The sequence below is a fragment of the Scyliorhinus torazame genome, chromosome 2 (genome assembly GCF_047496885.1).
Source record: "Scyliorhinus torazame isolate Kashiwa2021f chromosome 2, sScyTor2.1, whole genome shotgun sequence".
Classification (NCBI taxonomy): domain Eukaryota; kingdom Metazoa; phylum Chordata; class Chondrichthyes; order Carcharhiniformes; family Scyliorhinidae; genus Scyliorhinus; species Scyliorhinus torazame.
The window spans coordinates 400,635-421,454 of record NC_092708.1 but is presented as its reverse complement, the minus strand read 5'-3'; the positions used below and the strand labels follow the sequence as shown (position 1 = coordinate 421,454).

At 51.8% G+C, this 20,820-nt stretch overlaps 1 protein-coding gene across 1 annotated transcript in view; it reads left to right on the top strand.

The window, feature by feature from the left end:
* Positions 1-914: 914 nt before the first annotated feature.
* Positions 915-20,820, top strand: part of xrcc5 (X-ray repair complementing defective repair in Chinese hamster cells 5) — a 361,785-nt gene continuing 341,879 nt past the window's right edge. Inside the window, exon 1 of the mRNA XM_072468320.1 lies at positions 915-1,034. Coding sequence (XP_072324421.1) covers positions 982-1,034 — 53 coding nt within the window. The 5' untranslated portion in view covers positions 915-981. The remainder of the gene's footprint in view (positions 1,035-20,820) is intronic.

The window sequence follows — 20,820 nt, the reverse complement described above, 5'->3', positions numbered from 1 at the left end:
AACATATAAGATTATGAAGGGAATAGATAGGATAGATGCGGGCAGGTTGTTTCCACTGGCGGGTAAAAGCAGAACTAGGGGCATAGCCTCAAAATAAGGGGAAGTAGATTTAGGACTGAGTTTAGGAGGAACTTCTTCACCCAAAGGGTTGTGAATCTATGAATTCCTTGCCCAGTGAAGCAGTAGAGGCTCCTTCATTAAATGTTTTTAAGATAAAGATAGATAGTTTTTTGAAGAATAAAGGATTAAGGCTTATGGTGTTCGGGCCGGAAAGTGGAGCTGAGTCCACAAAAGATCAGCCATGATCTCATTGAATGGTGGAGCAGGCTCGAGGGGCCAGATGGCCGACTCCTGCTCCTAGTTCTTATGTTCTTATGTTCTTATGATATTGTTTATTGTTGGTGGGCGTAAATTTGGGAGAAAATGTGAAAAAGGAGGAGAATAAAGAAATATTTAAAAAAAATATTCCGAGACTCTGCTTCCATTGCCTTTTGAGGGAGAGTTCCAAAGACTCTCGACCTATTGCGAGAAAATATTTTTTCTCATCTCTGCCCGGGGGCCCGGGTCCAGTTTCACGGGGGGACCCCTTATTTTTAAACAGTGACACCTGGTTTCTAGATTCTGTCACAAGAGGAAATGTCCTCTCTACATCCACCCTGTTTTAAATCCTTCAATGTTCAATCACGTCACCTCTTACTCTTTAAACTCCAGTGGATGCAAACCCAGCCTGTCCAGCCTTTCCTCAGAAGACAACCTGCCCAATCCAGGTATTACTCAAGTGCTCTCCCTCCTTTAAGAGTCCTCTTAAAATCTTGTGGAGGAAAGCACAAACATTGAATTCTAAATGCCTGATCCTGTACTTCCCCGACCATGATGTGACTCAACTAGTTTTATACCATTTTGCCTTTTAGGGGAAAGAAGTATGAGAAATTACATATCGCAGTGTTCACCGACCTGAACAGTCCCTTCAGTTACGACCAGATGGATGTCATTACAAGCAGCATGAAAAAGTTTGGAATCACTCTCCAATTCTTGTGAGTACTGATCCTTGCACTTTGTTCACATCTAGAGCCAGTCTGTTAAGATTGGCCTGAAACAACCCCCACAGTGTGGGGGCGGGTTGCAGGGAGGTGGGGGAACAGCCCTCCAAATACTCAATGACATCGAAATGAGTGTCAATACCCCAAATACTCAGCAATATTCCACAATGAGGGGGCAAAACACCTAATACTCAGGAACCTCCTTAAGTAAGTGACAATATACCAAATACTGAGGTACATTTCACACTGAGGGAAGCACCACAGCCATTCAGGAGCACCCCACAATAACACTGCAATGACGTTACTGTGAAAATCCCCGAGTCGGCACATTTTGGCACCTGTTCGGGTACACAGAGGGAGAATTCAGAATGTCTAATTCACCTAACAGCACGTCTTTCGGACTTGGAGGAAACTGGAGCACCCGGAGGAAACCCACACATACATGGGAGAATGTGCAAACTCCGCACAGACAGTGATACAAGCGGAATCGAACCTAGGACCCTGGAGCTGTGAAGCAACAGTGCTAACCACTGTGCTACTTTGCCAACCTAGCAGGAGTAGACCAAACGCCCTCTTAATAATAAGAGCTTGATCAGCAGTTCAGTATGTTCATGGTCATCTGCTACCTCTGTATAGAGACTCGTAGAATCCCTACAGTGCAGAAGGAGGGCATTCAGCCCAACAGGTCTGCACCAACCCTCTGAAAGAGCACTCTACCTAGGCCTTCCACTAAAGGTGAGCCTAGGTATTAAATTAGGCAAAGTAGGGACGGCTAATTATAAGGTGCGAAATTGGGGGAAGGCCAATTATAACAATATTAGACAGGAACTGAAGAATCTAGATTGGGGGTGGTTGTTTGAGGGTAAATCAACATCTGGCATCTGGGAGGCTTTCAAATATCCGTTGATAGGAATTCAGGACTGGCATGTTCTTGTGCGGAAGAAAGATAAATATGGCAAGTTTCGGGGACCTGAGATAATGAGGGATATTGTGAGCCTAGTCAAAAGTAAAAGGAAGAAGACTTCCGGGTGCGGCGATGACCAGCTGAGTCGCACGTTTCAGCAGCTCCCGGTGAAACGGACTTTTGGGCTCTTGATAGGAGCCCAACGGCAATTTTTGACGGCTAAAAACACTGTGCGGTAAACCAGAAGGGAATCCCCCCTGGATACGGATGAAAAAAGGAGGAGAAAGTGGCCGGATTGCAGTGGATCCTTTAGAACAGCGGCAAGGAAGGCAAGCAAAACACAAGATGGCGTCGGAAGGTGGCAGTTTAACATGGGGCCCTGAACAACAAGAGTTCTTGAAATGCTGTGTGGAAGAGCTCAAAAAGAAATGAAGAAAGAGCTGTTGGCCCCGATACTACAGGCGATCGAAGGGCTAAAGGAGGAACAAAAGACCCAGGAGCGGGAGCTTCGGGTCGTGAAGGCAAAGGCAGCCGAGAATGAGGACGACATACAGGGCCTGGTGGTGAAGACGGAGATGCATGAGGCACATCAGAAACGATGTGTGGAAAGGTTGGAGGCACTGGAGAACAACGCAAGGAGGAACAACTGAGGATTCTTGGTCTTCCTGAAGGTGCGGAGGGAGCGGACGTCGAGGCATATGTGAGCACGATGCTGCACTCGTCAATGGGAGCGGAGGCCCCGACGGGTCCGTTGGAGGTGGAGGGAGCATACCGAGTGATGGCGCGAGGACCGAGAGCAGGAGAAATTCCCAGAGCCATAGTGGTGAGATTCCTCCGTTTTAAGGATAGAGAAATGGTCCTTAGATGGGCAAAGAAAACTCGGAGCAGTAAATGGGAGAACGCGGTGATCCGCGTTTATCACAGACTGGAGTGCGGAGGTGGCGAGAAGGAGGACGAGCTTTAATCGGGCCAAGGCGGTGCTTCATAAAAAGAAGATAAAATTTGGAATGCTGCAACCGGCAAGACTGTGGGTCACATATCGAGGGAGGCACCACTACTTTGAGACGGCGGATGAAGCGTGGACTTTTATTGTGGAAGAAAAACTGGAATGAGCGGGTTATTAAAAAGAACGTTTGAACAAAGTGGTGGGGCGAATGTGGGGGCGAAGAGGGGGGTTAAAAAGGGGGGAAAGAGGAGTTTTATGTACTAATCCTGCGATGTGGTAACTTTTCTCTCTTCCACAGGTGGTGATGGGGGGAGGTGGAGGAGATGGGGCGTTGGCCATTGGGGACGGGGCCAAGGGAGAAGCGCGGGCTTGGTTCCCGCGCTATGATAATCATGGCGGGAATAGAGAAGCAGGAAGGAGGGGGCGTCGCACGGTGCGAGCCGAAGTCACGGGGGGAAGCCGAGGTCGGCCAGAGTTTGCTGACTTCTGGGAGCAACATGGGGGGAGTAATTACGCTAGCGGGGGATCTAGCGGGGGGGGGGGGTGGGAGGGGGGAATTACTGGGTTGCTGCTGCTGGGGAGAGGGGGGAGCTGGTATGGGAGAGGATGGGCGGGGGGGCACCACCTGGGGGAGATACAGCTGCGTGGGAACCGGGTGAGGAGCTGGAAAAAGGGGATGGCTAATCGACAAGGGGGGGGGGGTAGGAAGCCCCCCAACCCGGCTGATCACGTGGAACGTGAGAGGGCTGAACGGGCCGATAAAGAGGGCACGGGTACTCGCACACCTTAAGAAACTTAAGGCAGATGTGGTTATGTTACAGGAAACGCACCTGAAACTGATAGACCAGGCTAGGCTACGCAAAGGATGGGTGGGGCAGGTGTTCCATTCGGGGCTAGATGCGAAAAACAGGGGGGTGGCTATATTAGTGGGGAAGCGGGTAATGTTCGAGGCAAAGACTATAGTGGCGGATAACGGGGGCAGATACGTGATGGTGAGTGGCAAACTACAGGGGGAGACGGTGGTTTTGGTAAACGTATATGCCCCGAACTGGGATGATGCCAATTTTATGAGGCGGATGCTAGGACGCATTCCGGACCTAGAGATGGGAAAGCTGATAATGGGGGGAGATTTTAATACGGTGTTGGAACCAGGGCTGGATAGGTCGAAGTCCAGGACTGGAAGGAGGCCGGCAGCAGCCAAGGTACTTAAAGATTTTATGGAGCAGATGGGAGGTGTAGACCCGTGGGGATTTAGCAGACCTAGGAGTAAGGAGTTCTCGTTTTTCTCCTATGTCCATAAAGTCTACTCGCGAATAGACTTTTTTGTGCTGGGAAGGGTGTTGATCCCGAAGGTGAGGGGAACGGAGTATACGGCTCGGCTATAGCCATTTCGGATCACGCTCCACACTGGGTAGACTTGGAGATAGGGGAGGAAACAGGAGGGCGCCTATCCTGGAGAATGTACATGGGACTAATGGCAGATGAGGGGGTGTGTCTAAGGGTGAGGGGGTGCATTGAAAAGTACTTGGAACTCAATGATAATGGGGAGGTCCAGGTGGGAGTGGTCTGGGAGGCGCTGAAGGCGGTGGTTAGAGGGGAGCTGATATCAATAAGGGCACATAAAGGGAAGCAGGAGAGTAAGGAACGGGAGCGGTTGCTGCAAGAACTTTTGAGGGTGGACAGACAATATGCGGAAGCACCGGAGGAGGGACTGTACAGGGAAAGGCAAAGGCTACATGTAGAATTTGACTTGCTGACTACGGGCACTGCAGAGGCACAATGGAGGAAGGCACAGGGTGTACAGTACGAATATGGGGAGAAGGCGAGCAGGTTGCTGGCACACCAATTGAGGAAAAGGGGAGCAGTGAGGGAAATAGAGACACGAGGTGCAGGACAGAGTGATCTCAAAGACATGGGTGGGGGATGGTAAGGTGTCAGATATATATAGGGAAATGAGGGACGAAGGGGAGACTATGGTAGATGAACTAAAAGGGAAATGGGAAGAAGAGCTGGGGGAGGAGATCGAGGAGGGGCTGTGGGCAGATGCCCTAAGCAGGGTAAACTCGTCGTCCTCGTGTGCCAGGCTAAGCCTGATTCAGTTTAAGGTATTACACAGGGCGCATATGACTGGAGCACGGCTCAGTAAATTTTTTGGGGTGGAGGATAGGTGTGCGACGTGCTCGAGAAGCCCAGCGAATCATACCCATATGTTTTGGTCATGCCCGGCACTACAGGGGTTTTGGATGGGGGTGACAAAGGTGCTTTCAAAAATAGTGGGGCTCCGGGTCGAACCAAGCTGGGGGTTGGCTATATTGGGGTTGCACAAGAGCCGGGAGTGCAGGAGGCGAGAGATGCCGATGTTTTGGCCTTTGCGTCCCTAGTAGCCCGGCGCAGGATATTGCTAATGTGGAAAGAAGCCAAGCCCCCGGGGGTGGAGACCTGGATAAATGACATGGCGGGGGTTTATAAAGCTAGAGCGGATTAAGTTCATTCTAAGGGGGTCGGCTCAAGGGTTCACCAGGTGGTGGCAACCGTTCGTCGAATACCTCGCAGAAAGATAGATGGAATGGAAAAAAGAAGGCAGCAGCAGCAGCCCAGGATAGGGGGTGGGGGGGGGGGGGGGGGGGTGGGAGGGGGGAGGAGGAACCCGAAGGACTCTCAGGGTTGTTAATATATACTGTATAATATGTATAGGTCGTTGCTACAGATACTTATATATTGGACTGTTAAATTATATTTTTGGAGAGTGTTACTTGTGATAAGGCAGTTGCCAATTAGGGTTAGTTTTCATTTTTGTTATTTATTATTTATTCATTTTCTGTTTATAAAATAGGGTCATTGTTATTTGTGTTGTTATAATATTGTGTAAAGGATGCACAATGTACTGTGTTGGTTGACCAAAAATTTTCAATAAAATATTTTATAATAAAAAAAAGTAAAAGGAAGCATTTGTTTGGGATAGAAGGCTGCGAACAGCGAAGCCCTTGAGGAATACAAGGAAAGTAGGACGCAACTTAAACAAGGAGTCAGGAGAGCTAAAAGTGGTCATGAAAAGTCAATGCCAAATAGGGTTAAGGAAAATCCCAAGGCTTTTTATACGTATATAAAGAGCAAGAAGGTAGCCAGGGACAGGATTGGCCAACTCAAGGACAAGGGAGGAATCTATGCATGGAGCCAGAGGAAATGAGCCAGGTACTAAATGAGTACTTTGCGTCACTATTCACCAAAGAGAAGGACTTGGTGGATGATGAGTCTGGGGAAGGATGCGTAAATAGTCTGGGTCACATTGAGATCAAAAAAGAGAAGGTGTGGACTTCCGGTTGCGGCTATGCCCACGTAGGTCGCACGTTCGGCAGCTCCCGCCGGGAACGGACTTTTGGGATCTCCAGAGGGGCCCCAACGGCAATTGTTCGACGGCTTCCGGTGTGGGAAGGTGACAGCAAGGTCCCCCCGACATTATATGGATTGGACCAGGAGTGGAGTGGTTAAAAAAGTGATCCTGGGGCAGCGAAAAGTGCGAGGGAGGAAAAGCAAGATGGCGGCGGGTGGAGACCAAGCAGCGTGGGCGCAGTGGTCGCAGGAGCAGCAGGAGTTTCTTAAACGCTGCTTCGAGGAGCTGAAGACAGAAATGCTGGCGCCAATGAAGGCGGCGATTGAGAAGCTTGTGGAGACCCAGAAGGCCCAAGGGGCGGCGATCCGGGAGGTGCGGCAAAAAGCCTCGGAGAACGAGGATGAGATCTTGGGTTTGGTGGTGAAGGTGGAGGCGCACGAGGCGCTGCACAAGAGGTGGGCGGAAAGATTTGAGGACCTGGAGAATAGGTCGAGGAGGAAGAATCTTCAGATTCTGGGTCTCCCTGAAGGAGTGGAGGGGCTCGATGCCGGGGCATATATGAGCACGACGCTAAATTCGCTGATGGGCGCGGGAGCTTTCCCGAGGCCCCTCGAGCTGGATGGGGCTCATCGGGTCCTGGCAAGGAGACCCAAAGCCAACGAGCCGCCAAGGGCTGTAGTGGTGAGGTTCCACCGCTTTATGGACAGAGAGTGTGTCCTGAGATGGGCCAAAAAAGAGCGTAGCAGCAGGTGGGAGAACACGGAGATCCGAATTTACCAGGACTGGAGTGCCGAGGTGGCTAAGAAGAGGGCTGGTTTCAACCGGGCTAAGGCGGTGCTCCATCGGAAGGGGGTGAAGTTCGGTATGCTGCAGCCAGCGCGATTGTGGGTCACGTTCCAAGATCGGCACCACTATTTTGAAACGCCCGATGAGGCATGGAACTTTATACAGACTGAAAAGTTGGACTCAAATTGAGGGTTTGTCGTGGGGGGATGTTTACTGTGTTCACTGTGTTTATTACGTTTGGGGAATGTTCTCTTGGTTTGAGTGCTGGGTGGAGATGGATGAATGGATTTGATGTGGGGGTTGTGGGAGAGTGTGGGCGTCGGTGTTGGAGGGGCAGGCCCCCACGGAGGAGGAGGGGGAGTGGAGGCCCGGGATGGGGAGTTGGGGTAAGGCCGCAAAAAGGAGCTGCGCCAGAGGGGGCGGGGCCGGCTCAGGAAAGCGCGGGCTTTTTCCCGCGTCAGGGAACGATGGGGGTGGGGCCGGGGGTGGGAAGGGCGGCGCTGGAGAGGAGCGCACACTGACTGCCAAGGGGAGGGGGGATTCTCACACTGGGGGGTCGATGGAATGGCGGGAGAGGCCAGGGTCAGCAGGAGTCAGCTGACTTACGGGAGTGTCATGGGGGAGCAAACTGGCTAGATGTGGATCTAGCGGGAGGAGGGAGGGGGGGGAATAGGGTTGCTGCTGCATTGGCCAAAGGGGAGCTGGAAGTAGGAGAGGTAGTCAGGGTGGGGGTCTGCCGCCTGGGGGACTGGAGGGTGCGGGAGGCGCGGGCACGTGGCTGGCCTAGAAAAGGAGATGGCTAGTCGGCGGGGGGGTGGCGAGTAGCCCCCCGATCCGGCTGATAACTTGGAATGTGAGGGGCCTGAACGGGCCGGTCAAGAGGGCCCAGGTGTTCGCGCACTTAAAGGGACTGAAGGCAGACGTGGTTATGCTCCAGGAGACACATCTGAAGGTAGCAGATCAGGTTAGGCTAAGAAAGGGATGGGTAGGGCAGGTCTTTCATTCAGGGCTGGATGCGAAGAACAGAGGGGTTGCAATACTGGTGGGGAAGCAGGTGTCGTTTGAGGCACTGAATATTGTAGTGGATAATGGGAACCGTGGTTTACCAAAGAAGTGGAATCTCTTGTTAAGAGGAAGAAGGAGGCCTATGTGAAGATGAGATGTGAAGTTTCAGTTGGGGCGATGGATAGTTACAAGGTAGCGAGGAAGGATCTAAAGAGAGAGCTAAGACGAGCAAGGAGGGGACATGAGAAGTATTTGGCAGGAAGGATCAAGGAAAACCCAAAAGCTTTCTATAGGGATGTCAGGAATAAGCGAATGACTAGGGAAAGAGTAGGACCAGTCAAGGACAGGGATGGGAAGTTGTGTGTGGAGTCTGAAGAGATAGGCGAGATACTAAATGAATATTTTTCGTCAGTATTCACTCAGGAAAAAGATAATGTTGTGGAGGAGAATGCTGAGCTCCAGGTAAATAGATTAGATGGCATTGAGGTACGTAGGGAAGAGGTGTTGGCAATTCTGGACAGGCTGAAAATAGATAAGTCCCCGGGACCTGATGGGATTTATCCTAGGATTCTCTGGGAGGCCAGGGAAGAGATTGCTGGACCATTGGCTTTGATTTTTATGTCATCATTGGCTACAGGAATAGTGCCAGAGGACTGGAGGATAGCAAATGTGGTCCCTTTGTTCAAAAAGGGGAGCAGAGACAACCCCGGCAACTATAGACCGGTGAGCCTCACGTCTGTAGTGGGTAAAGTCTTGGAGGGGATTATAAGAGACAAGATTTATAATCATCTTGATAGGAATAATATGATCAGGGATAGTCAGCATGGCTTTGTGAAGGGTAGGTCATGCCTCACAAACCTTATCGAGTTCTTTGAGAAGGTGACTGAACAGGTAGACGAGGGTAGAGCAGTTGATGTGGTGTATATGGATTTCAGCAAAGCGTTTGATAAGGTTCCCCACGGTAGGCTATTGCAGAAAATACGGAGGCTGGGGATTGAGGGTGATTTAGAGATGTGGATCAGAAATTGGCTAGCTGAAAGAAGACAGAGGGTGGTGGTTGATGGGAAATGTTCAGAATGGAGTTCAGTCACAAGTGGAGTACCACAAGGATCTGTTCTGGGGCCGTTGCTGTTTGTCATTTTTATCAATGACCTAGAGGAAGGCGCAGAAGGGTGGGTGAGTAAATTTGCAGACGATACTAAAGTCGGTGGTGTTGTCGATAGTGTGGAAGGATGTAGCAGGTTACAGAGGGATATAGATAAGCTGCAGAGCTGGGCTGAGAGGTGGCAAATGGAGTTGAATGTAGAGAAGTGTGAGGTGATTCACTTTGGAAGGAATAACAGGAATGTGGAATATTTGGCTAATGGTAAAGTTCTTGAAAGTGTGGATGAGCAGAGGGATCTAGGTGTCCATGTACATAGATCCCTGAAAGTTGCCACCCAGGTTGATAGGGTTGTGAAGAAAGCCTATGGAGTGTTGGCCTTTATTGGTAGAGGGATTGAGTTCCGGAGTCAGGAGGTCATGTTGCAGCTGTACAAAACTCTGGTACGGCCGCATTTGGAGTATTGCGTACAGTTCTGGTCACCGCATTATAGGAAGGACGTGGAGGCTTTGGAGCGGGTGCAGAGGAGATTTACCAGGATGTTGCCTGGTATGGAGGGAAAATCTTATGAGGAAAGGCTGATGGACTTGAGGTTGTTTTCATTGGAGAGAAGAAGGTTAAGAGGAGACTTAATAGAGGCATACAAAATGATCAGGGGGTTGGATAGGGTGGACAGTGAGAGCCTTCTCCCGCGGATGGAAATGGCTGGCACGAGGGGACATAGCTTTAAACTGAGGGGTAATAGACATAGGACAGAGGTCAGAGGTAGGTTCTTTACGCAAAGAGTAGTGAGGCCGTGGAATGCCCTACCTGCTACAGTAGTGAACTCGCCAACATTGAGGGCATTTAAAAGTTTATTGGATAAACATATGGATGATAGTGGTATAGTGTAGGTTAGATGGCTTTTGTTTCGGTGCAACATCGTGGGCCGAAGGGCCTGTACTGCGCTGTATTGTTCTATGTTCTATGTTCTAATGGAGGTCGATATGTGATGGTGAGCGATAGGTTGCAGGGGGTGCGGGTGGTACTGGTGAACGTATATGCCCCTAATTGGGATGATGCCGGATTTATGAAACGCATGCTGGGTCGGATTCCGGATCTGGAGGGAGGAAGCTTAATAATGGGGGGGGGGGGGGGGGACTTCAACACGGTGCTGGACCCAGCACTGGACCGTTCTAGGTCCAGGACGGGTAAGGGGCCGGCTGCGGCCAAGGTGCTCAGGGGGTTTATGGACCAGATGGGGGGAGTGGATCCATGGAGGTTTGTCAGGCCGCTGGCCAGGGAATTTTCCTTCTTTTCCCACGTCCATAGAGCCTACTCCCGGATAGATTTTTTTCATTTTGAGTAGGGCGCTAATCCCGAAAGTGGAGGGAACGGAATATTCGGCCATAGCCATCTCGGACCACGCCCCGCATTGGGTGGAGCTGGAGTTGGGGGAGGAGAGGGACCAGCGCCCGCTGTGGCGCCTTGATGTGGGACTATTGGCGGATGAGGAGATGTGCGGGCGGGTGCGGGGGTGCATTGAAAGATATTTGGAGGCCAACGACAATGGGGAGGTGCAGGTGGGGGTAGTCTGGGAGGTGCTGAAGGCGGTGGTCAGGGGAGAGCTAAACTCCATTAGGGCCCACAGGGAGGAGAGGGAGAGGTTGGTGGGGGAGAATTTAAGGGTGGACAGGAGGTATGCAGAGGCCCCCGAGGAGGGGCTACTCAGGGAGCGACGGAACCTCCTGACGGAGTTTGACCTGTTGACCACGGGGAAAGCAGAGGCACAGTGGAGGAAAGCGCAGGGGGCGACGTATGAGTATGGGGAGAAGGCGAGTCGGATGCTGGCACATCAGCTTCGTAAGAGGGAGGCAGCGAGGGAGATTGGTGGAGTTAAGGATAGAGGGGGGAATACGGTGCGGAGTGCGGTGAGAATAAACAAGGTATTTAGGGACTTCTATGGGGATCTGTACAGGTCTGAGCCCCCAGCGGGGGGGGGAGGGGATGAGACGATTCCTGGATCAGCTGAGGTTCCCGAGGGTGGAGGAGGACGAGGTGGCTGGTTTGGGGGCGCCGATTGGGCTTGAGGAGCTGGTTAAAGGATTGGGGAGCATGCAGGCGGGGAAGGCCCCGGGGCCGGATGGGTTCCCGGTTGATTTCTACAGGAAATACGTGGACCTGCTGGGCCCGTTGGTAGTGAGGACTTTCAATAAGGCGAGGGAGGGGGGGACCTTGCCCCCGACAATGTCTAGGGCGCTGATTTCTTTGACCCTGAAGCGGGACAAGGATCCACTGCATTGTGGGTCGTATAGACCGATCTCGCTCCTCAATGTTGATGCTAAGGGAAGCATGGACCTTCATCAAAGAAGAGAAATTGGATCGGAACTGAGGGACTGATGCTGCAGGAAATGTTATTGTTAATGTTATGGTTGAAGTTAATTGAGAAGTAAATTGGGAAGGGGGGAGACATTGGGGAAATGTGGGCGCCGGTGAGGGGGGGAAAGACGGGACATAGTTGGAGAATAGGGAAGGGGAGGGGGAGGGGAAAGGGAGCTGCGCCATAAGAGGCGGGTCAGGTAAAGGGATGTTCCCGCGCCAGAAAGAATAAGGCGGGAAGACAGGTGCAAGGCGGATGGGAGTTCCCCACACGGGGGTGTCGAGGAGTGAGCAGGAGTAGCCGGGGTCAGTTGAAGTCAGCTGACTTACGGAAGTAATATGGGGGGAGCAATCATGCTAGAAAGAGATCTAGCGGGGAGGGGGGGGACGGGGGACAACTGGGTTGCTGCTGCGGAAATCCAAAAGGAAATGGCTAAAGAGTGGGTGGGCGGGGATGGTGTGCGACGCTGGGGGAGCGAGCGGGAGCGCGGAGGCGGGATATGGGACTGGCCTAGAGAAGGTAATGGCTAGTCGACACGGGAGGGGGGCAGGTAGCCCCCTAGTGAGGCTGATCACATGGAACGTGAGAGGCCTGAACGGACCGATAAAAAGGACCCGAGTGCTCGCGCATTTGAAAGGACTAAGGGCAGACGTGGTAATGCTCCAAGAGACGCACCTAAAGGTGGCGGACCAAGTTAGGCTAAGGAAAGGATGGGCGGGACAGGTGTTCCACTCAGGACTGGACGCAAAGAATAGAGGGGTGGCCATTTTGGTGGGGAAACGGGTAGCATTTGAAGCAAAGAACATCGTAGCAGATAGCGGAGGTAGATATGTAATGGTGAGTGGCAGGCTGGAGGGAATGGAGGTCGTGTTGGTTAATGTGTATGCCCCAAACTGGGACGATGCGGGATTTATGAGACGGATGCTGGGGCGTATACCGGACCTGGAGGTAGGAAACTTGATTTTAGGAGGGGACTTTAATACGGTGCTGGACCCGGGGCTAGATAGATCCAGCTCAAGGACCGGAAGAAGGCCGGCAGCGGCCAAGGTACTTAAGGGGTTTATGGACCAAATGGGGGGAGTGGATCCATGGCGATTTCTTAGACCTAGGGCTAGGGAGTTTTCTTTCTTCTCCCATGTCCATAAAGTGTACTCCCGGATAGATTTTTTTGTTTTGGGAAGGTCGTTGATCTCTAGGGTGGAAGAAGCTGAGTACTCAGCCATAGCGGTTTCGGATCATGCCCCACATTGGGTGGACCTGGAATTAGTAGAGGAAAGGGAGCAGAGAACACTCTGGCGATTAGATGTGGGACTGATGGCGGATGAGGGAGTGTGTGCAAGAGTGCGGGGGTGTATTGAGAGATACCTGGAGGTCAATGACGACGGCGAGGTCCCTGTGGGAGTGGTATGGGAAGCACTAAAAGCGGTGGTCAGAGGAGAGCTGATCTCCATTGGGGCCCACAAAAGGAAAACAGAGGCCAAGGAAAGGGAAAGATTACTGGGGGAGATTTTAAGGGTGGATAGGGAATTTGCAGAGACCCCGGAGGAGGAATTGTACAGGGAGAGGAGACGACTCCAGACGGAATTTGACCTTCTGACCACCAGAAAGGCGGAGGTACTGTGGAGGAAGGCACACAGGGGAGGAGGTATGAATATGGGGAAAAGGCTAGTCGCCTGTTGGCTCATCAATTGCGAAAGAGGGCAGCACCGAGGGAGATAGGAGGAATTAGAGACGAAAGGGGAGACACGGTGCGAAGGGCAGGAAAGATAAATGAGGTGTTCAAGACCTTCTATGAGGAACTGTATAGGTCTCAACCCCCAGAGGGAGAGGAGGGGATGCGGCAGTTCCTGGACCAATTGAGGTTCCCGAAAGTGGAGGAGCGGGGGGTGGTAGGCCTGGGGGCACCGATTGGGGTGGACGAGGTTATTAAGGGACTGGGAAGCATGCAAGCAGGGAAGGCCCCAGGACCAGACGGGTTCCCGGTGGAGTATTACAGAAAATATGTGGACTTGTTGGCCCCGTTGATGGTGAGGACGTTCAATGAGGCTAGGAAAGGGGGGACTCTACCCCCGACGATGTCGGAGGCGACGATATCGTTAATTTTGAAGAGGGATAAAGATCCGTTGCAGTGCGGGTCCTATAGACCCATTTCATTATTGAACGTGGACGCCAAATTGTTGGCAAAGGTACTGGCATCGAGGATAGAGGACTGTGTCCCGGGGGTGGTGCACGAAGACCAGACAGAGTTCGTAAAAGGGAGACAACTGAATGTTAACGTGCGATGACTATTAGGGGTGATAATGATGCCCCCAGTGGAGGGGGAGGCAGAGATAGTGGCGGCAATGGACGCAGAGAAGGCATTTGATAGGGTGGAGTGGGAGTATTTATGGGAAGTGTTAAGGAGGTTTGGGTTTGGGAACGGGTTTATTAGCTGGGTTAGACTTCTTTATGGGGCTCCAACGGCAAGCGTAGTTACAGGTCGACATAGATCGGAGTATTTCCGACTATATAGGGGAACAAGACAGGGATGCCCGCTGTCTCCATTGTTGTTCGCGTTGGCAATTGAACCTCTGGCCATGGCATTGAGAGACTCCAGGAAATGGAGAGGGGTGATTAGAGGGGGAGAAGAACACCGAGTCTCGTTATACGCGGATGACCTATTGTTATACGTGTCGGACCCAGCGGGGGGGATGATAGAGGTTATGCGAAATTTGAGGGGGTTCGGGGATTTCTCGGGGTATAGGCTAAACATGGGGAAGAGTGAATTATTTGTGATACATCCAGGGGACCAGAGTAGAGAGATAGAAGGCTTGCCTCTAAGGAAAGTGGAAAGAAACTTCCGATACCTGGGGATTCAGATCGCTAGGAGCTGGGGAACCTTGCACAGACTTAATCTGACACAGTTGCTAGAACAAATGGAGGAGGACTTCAAGAGGTGGGACATGCAGCCTCTATCGCTGGCGGGCAGGGTGCAAGCAATTAAGATGATGGTCCTCCCGAGGTTCTTATTTGTATTTCAATGTCTCCCTATACTAATCACCAAGACCTTTTTTAATAAAATAGACAGGAGCATCACGAGCTTTGTGTGGGCAGGGAAAGTTCCGAGAGTAAGGAGGGGGTTCCTTCAGCGTAGTAGGGACAGAGGAGGATTGGCACTACCGAACTTGGGCGATTACTATTGGGCCGCCAATGTGGCAATGATACGTAAATGGATGATGGAGGGTGAGGGAGCGGCGTGGAAAAGACTGGAGAGAAGGTCCTGTAAAGGGACGAGTTTAGAGGCGCTGGTGACGGCGCCGCTACCGATCTCACCTAAAAAGTTTACCACGAACCCGGTGGTGGCGGCAACATTGAATATCTGGGGACAGTGGAGGCGACAGAGAGGGGTGCGGGGAGCCCTGGTGGGGTCCCCAATCAGGAACAACCATAGGTTCGCCCCAGGAAGAATGGATGGAGGATTTCAGAGCTGGTACCAGTTGGGAATTAGGAGGGTGGGAGATTTATTTATAGATGGGACTTTTGCGAGCTTGGGAGCATTGGAGGAAAAGTATAAGTTGCCCCGGGGAAATTTCTTGAGATATATGCAGGTGAGGGCGTTTACTAGACAACAGGTGAGGGAATTTCCGTTGCTCCCGACACAGGGGATACAGGACAGGGTGCTTTCAGGGGTGTGGGTCGGAGAGGGCAAGGTGTCAGAGATTTACCGAGAGATGAGGGAAGAGGGGGAGGAGTCGGTGGGCGAACTAAAAGGAAAGTGGGAAGAAGAACTAGGGGAGGAGATAGAGGAGGGTATGTGGGCTGATGCCCTAAGCAGGGTAAATTCCTCTTCCTCATGCGCCAGGCTTAGCCTGATTCAATTTAAGGTGCTACATAGAGCACACATAACGGGAGCAAGATTGAGCAGGTTCTTTGGAGTGGAGGACAAATGTGGGAGGTGTGGCGGGAGCCCGGCAAACCATGCACATATGTTTTGGGCGTGCCTGGCACTGGAAGGGTATTGGAAGGGAGTGACGGGAATGAGTTCGCAGGTGGTGAAGGCCCGGGTCAAACCAGGCTGGGGGTTAGCTCTATTTGGAGTTGCGGAAGAGCCGGGAGTGCAGGAGGCGAAAGAGGCCGACGTTGTGGCCTTTGCGTCCCTAGTAGCCCGGCGCAGGATCCTACTCGTGTGGAAGGAGGCGAAACCCCCCGGACTGGAGGCCTGGGTAAATGATATGGCGGGGTTCATTAAACTGGAGCAGATAAAGTTTGCCCTGAGAGGATCGGCTCAAGGGTTCACCAGGCGGTGGCAGCCATTTCTCGACTACCTAGGGGAACGTTAGAGGGAAGACAGATGACCAGCAGCAGCAACCCAGGGGGAAGGGGAGGGGGGGAGGGGGGTTTAGTTTAGTTTAGGTCAAAGATAAAGGGGTTTTGTTACTCGTGTATTGTTAAAAATTTCTGTATTGCTATTGTTGCGTTTGCTTTGTAAGAGGGGAAAAATTGTTGTTTGGGGAAAAAAATTTCAATAAAACACATTTTTAAAAAAAAATGTTGATGCTAAGTTGCTGGCGAAGGTGCTGGCTACGAGAATTGAGGACTATGTCCCGGGGGTGATTCATGAGGACCAGACGGGATTTGTGAAGGGTAGGCAATTAAATACAAATGTACGGAGGCTCCTCAATGTGATTATGATGCCCCCGGTGGAGGGGGAAGCGGAGGTAGTGGCAGCTATGGACGCGGAGAAGGCCTTTGACCGGGTGGAGTGGGAGTATCTTTGGGAAGTGTTACGGAGGTTTGGGTTCAGGGAGGGGTTCATCAGTTGGGTCAGGCTGCGAATCGGCGGAGGTCGGAGTACTTTTGGCTGTATCGGGGGACGAGGCAGGGGTGCCCCCTATCCCCCTTGTTGTTTGCACTGGCAATTGAGCCTCTGGCCATGGCACTGAGGGAGTCCAGGAAATGGAGGGGACTGGTCCGGGGGGGGGAGAGGAACACCGGGTGTTGTTGTATGCTGACGACCTGTTGCTGTATGTGGCAGATCCAGTGGAGGGGATGGCGGCGGTCATACGGATCCTAAGTGAGTTTGGGGACTTTTCGGGGTATAAACTCAACGCCGGGAAGAGTGAGCTCTTTGTGGTGCATTCAGGAGACCAGGGAAGGGGGATAGACGAGCTACCGCTGAAGAGAGCGGAAAGGAGCTTTCGGTATCTAGGGATCCAAGTAGCTAGGAGTTGGGGGCCCCTGCACAGGCTCAATTTGACGCGGTTGGTGGAGCAGATGGAGGGGTATTTTAAAAGATGGGATGTGCTGCCACTCTCGCTAGCGGGTAGGGTGCAGTCGGTCAAAATGACGGTCCTCCCGAGGTTTCTCTTTGTGTTCCAGTGCCTTCCCATTATGATCCCCAAGGCCTTTTTCAAATGGGTAAGTAGGAGCATCATGGGTTTTGTGTGGGCGAATAAGACCCCGAGGGTGAAGAGAGTGTTTCTGGAGAGTAGCAGGGACAGGAGGGGGCTGGTGCTGCCGAATTTGTGCGGCTATTATTGGGCAGCCAATGTGGCGATGATCCGTAAGTGGGTAATGGAGGGCGAGGGGGCGACGTGGAAGAGGTTAGAGATGGCGTCCTGTGTGGGCACGAGCCTGAGGACGCTGGTGACGGCACCGCTGCCGCTCTCGCCGACACCACGAGTCCGGTGGTGGCGGCAACGCTGAAGACCTGGGGGCAGTGGTGGCGACACAGGGGCAAGGTGGGAGCCTCGGTTTGGTCCCCGATTCGGGAGAATCATCGGTTCGTCCCGGGAAGGATGGATGGGGGGTTTTGGAGCTGGCATTGGGCAGGGATTAGAAGAATGGGGGACCTGTTCATCGATGGGACGTTTGCGAGCCTCGGGGCGCTGGAGGAGAAGTTTGGGTTACCCCGGGAAACGCTTTCAGGTACATGCAAGTGAGGGCGTTTGTGAGGCGGCAGTTGAGGGAATTCCCACTGCTCCCGGCACAGGGGATTCAGGACAGGGTGATTTCGGGTGTATGGGTTGGAGAAGGCAAAGTTCCAGCGATTTACCAGGAGCTGAAGGAAGAGGAGGAGGCCTCGGTGGAGGAGTTAAAGGGCAAGTGGGAGGAGGAGCTGGGGGAGGAGATAGATGAGGGTCTGTGGCCTGATGCCCTGAGTAGGGTTAATTCTTCCTCCTCTTGCGCCAGGCTCAGCCTAATACAGTTCAAAGTTACTCACAGAGCGCATATGATAGGGGCGAGGTTGTGTAGGTTCTTTGGGGTGGAGGACAGAAGTGGGAGGTGCTCGGGAAGCCCGGCAAATCACGTCCATATGCTCTGGTCGTGCCCGGCACTGGATGGGTTTTGGAGGGGTTTCGCGAGGACTATGTCCAAGGTGGTGAAAGCCCGGGTCAAGCCGAGCTGGGCGTTGGCATTATTTGGGGTAACGGACGAGCCGGGAGTGCAGGAGGCGAAAGAGGCCGGTATTCTGGCCTTTGCGTCCCTGGTAGCCCGGCGGAGGATTTTGCTACTATGGAAAGATGCGAAGCTCCCCAGTGTGGAAGCTTGGATCAATGACATGGCAGGGTTCATCAAGCTGGAGAGGATAACGTTTGCTTTGCGAGGGTTTGTGCAGGGGTTCCCCAGGCGGTGGCAACCGTTCCTAGACTATCTCGCGGAGCGTTAGGAGGAGGTCAGCAGCAGCAGCAGCCCAGGGCCGGTGGGGGGGGGGGGGGGGTGGGGTTCTTTTGGAGGGGGGTTTGGGTGGGTGGGGGGGGGGGTTTCCCTATTGGTGCTTTTAAATGTCATATGGGGGGTTATTGTATATGGGGGAAATCCAATGTATAATTTTTGATTGTTGTGGTCTTGTTTCTTTCCTTTTGTTGGGGGGGGGGGGGTGTGGTTTGTTGAAAATCTGTTGACAAATTTGAATAAATATATTTTTTTTAAAAAAGAAGAGGTGTATCCTCACTGGTTTCATTGGAGGTGCCAGAGGATTGGAGAATAACGTGTTGTTTCTTTGTTTAAGAAGGGTAGCAAGGATAATCCAGGCAATTACAGGCTGGTGAGCCTTACGTCAGTGGTAGGGAAATTATTGGAGAGGATTCTTCGAGACAGGATTTACTCCCATTTGGAAGCAATTGGACATATTAGCGAGAGGCAGCACGGTTTTGTGAAGGGGAGGCCATGTCTCACTAACTTGATAGAGTTTTTCGAGGAAGTGACGAAGACGATTAATGAAGTGGATGTTGTCTATATGGACTTCAGGAAGGCCTTTGACAAGGTCCCTCATGGCAGACTGGTACAAAAGGTGAAGTCACACGGGATCAGGGGTGAGCTGGCAAGATGGGTACAGAACTGGCTAGGTCATAGAATGCAGAGAGTAGCAATGGAAGGGTGCTTTTCTGATTGGAGGGCTGTGACTAGTGGCGTTCCTCAGGGATCAGCCCGGGGACCTTTGATATTTGTAGTATATATTTATAAATGATTTGGAGGAAAATGTCACTGGTCTGATTAGTAACTTTGCGGACAACACAAAGGTTAGTGGAATTGCGGATAGTGATGAGGACTGTCAAAGGATCCAGCAGGATATAGATCGGGTAGTGGTAGAGGCAGGTACAATTTTTTCCTTTAAAAAGCAGTTAGATAGTTTCATGGGCAGGGTGGGTATAGAGGGATATGGGCAAAATGCAGGCAAGTGGACGAGCTTAGTAATAGAAACTGGGCGGCATGGACAAGCTGGGCCGAAGGGCCTGTTTCCATGCTGTAAATATCTATGGCTCTGTGACTCGAACGGAGAGATGGCAGATGGAGTTTAATCCAGACAAAGGGCAGGTAATGCATTTTGGAAGGTCTAATACAAGTGGAAAATATACAGTAAATGGATTGGATTGGATTGTTTATCGTCACGTGTACCGATGGACAGTGAAAAGTATTCTGTGAGCAGCTCAACAGATCATTAAGTACATGGGAAGAAAAAAAATACATAATAGGGCAACACAAGGTATACAATGTAACTACATAAGCACTGGCATCGGATGAAGCATACAGGGTGTAGTGTTAATGAGGTCCGTCCATAAGAGGGTCATTTAGGAGTCTGGTGACAGTGGGGAAGAAGCTGTTTTTGAGTCTGTTCGTGCGTGTTCTCAGACTTCTGTATCTCCTGCCTGATGGAAGAAGTTGGAAGAGTGAGTAAGCCGGGTGGGAGGGATCTTTGATTATGCTGCCCGCTTTCCCCAGGCAGCGGGAGGTGCAGATGGAGTCAATGGATGGGAGGCAGGTTCGTGAAAAGGACAGGGCGGTGTTCCCGATCTTTGAAGTTTCTTGCGGTCCTGGACTGAGCTGTTGCCATACCAGGCTGTGATGCAGCCGGATAGGATGGTTTCTATGGTGCATCTGTAAAAGTTGGTAAGGGTTAATGTGGACATGCCGAATTTTCTTAGTTTCCTGAGGAAGTATAGGCGCTGTTGTGCTTTCTTGGTGGTAGCGTCGACGTGGGTGGACCAGGACAGATTTTTGGAGATGTGCACCCCTAGGAATTTGAAACTGCTAACCATCTCCACCTCGGCCCCGTTGATGCTGACAGGGGTGTGTACAGTACTTTGCTTCCTGAAGTCAATGACCAGCTCTTTAGTTTTGCTGGCATTGAGGGAGAGATTGTTGTCGCTTCACCACTGCACTCGGTTCTCTATCTCCCTCCTGTATTCTGACTCGTCGTTATTCGAGATCCGGCCCACTATGGTCACATCGTCAGCAAACTTGTAGATGGAGTTGGAATCAAATTTTGCCATGCAGTCGTGTGTGTACAGGGAGTAGTGTAGGGGGCTAAGTACGCAGCCTTGTGGGGCCCTGGTATTGAGGACTATTGTGGAGGAGGTGTTGTTGTTTATTCTTCCTGATTTTGGTCTGTTGGTCAGAAAATCGAGGATCCAGTTGCAGAGTGGGGTGCCAAGACCTAGGATTTGGAGCTTTGATATGAGCTTGGCTGGGATTATAGTGTTGAAGGCAGAGCTGTAGTCAATAAATAGGAGTCTGATGTAGGAGTCCTTGTTTTCGAGATGCTCTAGCGATGAGTGTAGGGCCAGGGAAATGGCATCTGCTGTGGACCGATTGCGACAGTATGGGAATTGCAGTGGATCAAGGCGTTCTGGGAGTATGGAGGTGATGCGCTTCATGATCAACCTCTTGTAGCACTTAGGCACGTTGCCTGGTTCTTCTTTGGCACCGGTATGATGGTGGTCTTCTTGAAGCAGGTGGGGACCTTGGAGTGGAGTAGGGACAGGTTAAAGATGTCCGTGAATACCTCTGCCAGCTGGTCCGTGCAGGCTCTGAGTGCACGACCAGGGATCCCATCCGGGCCCGTCGCCTCCCAGGGTTCACTTTCA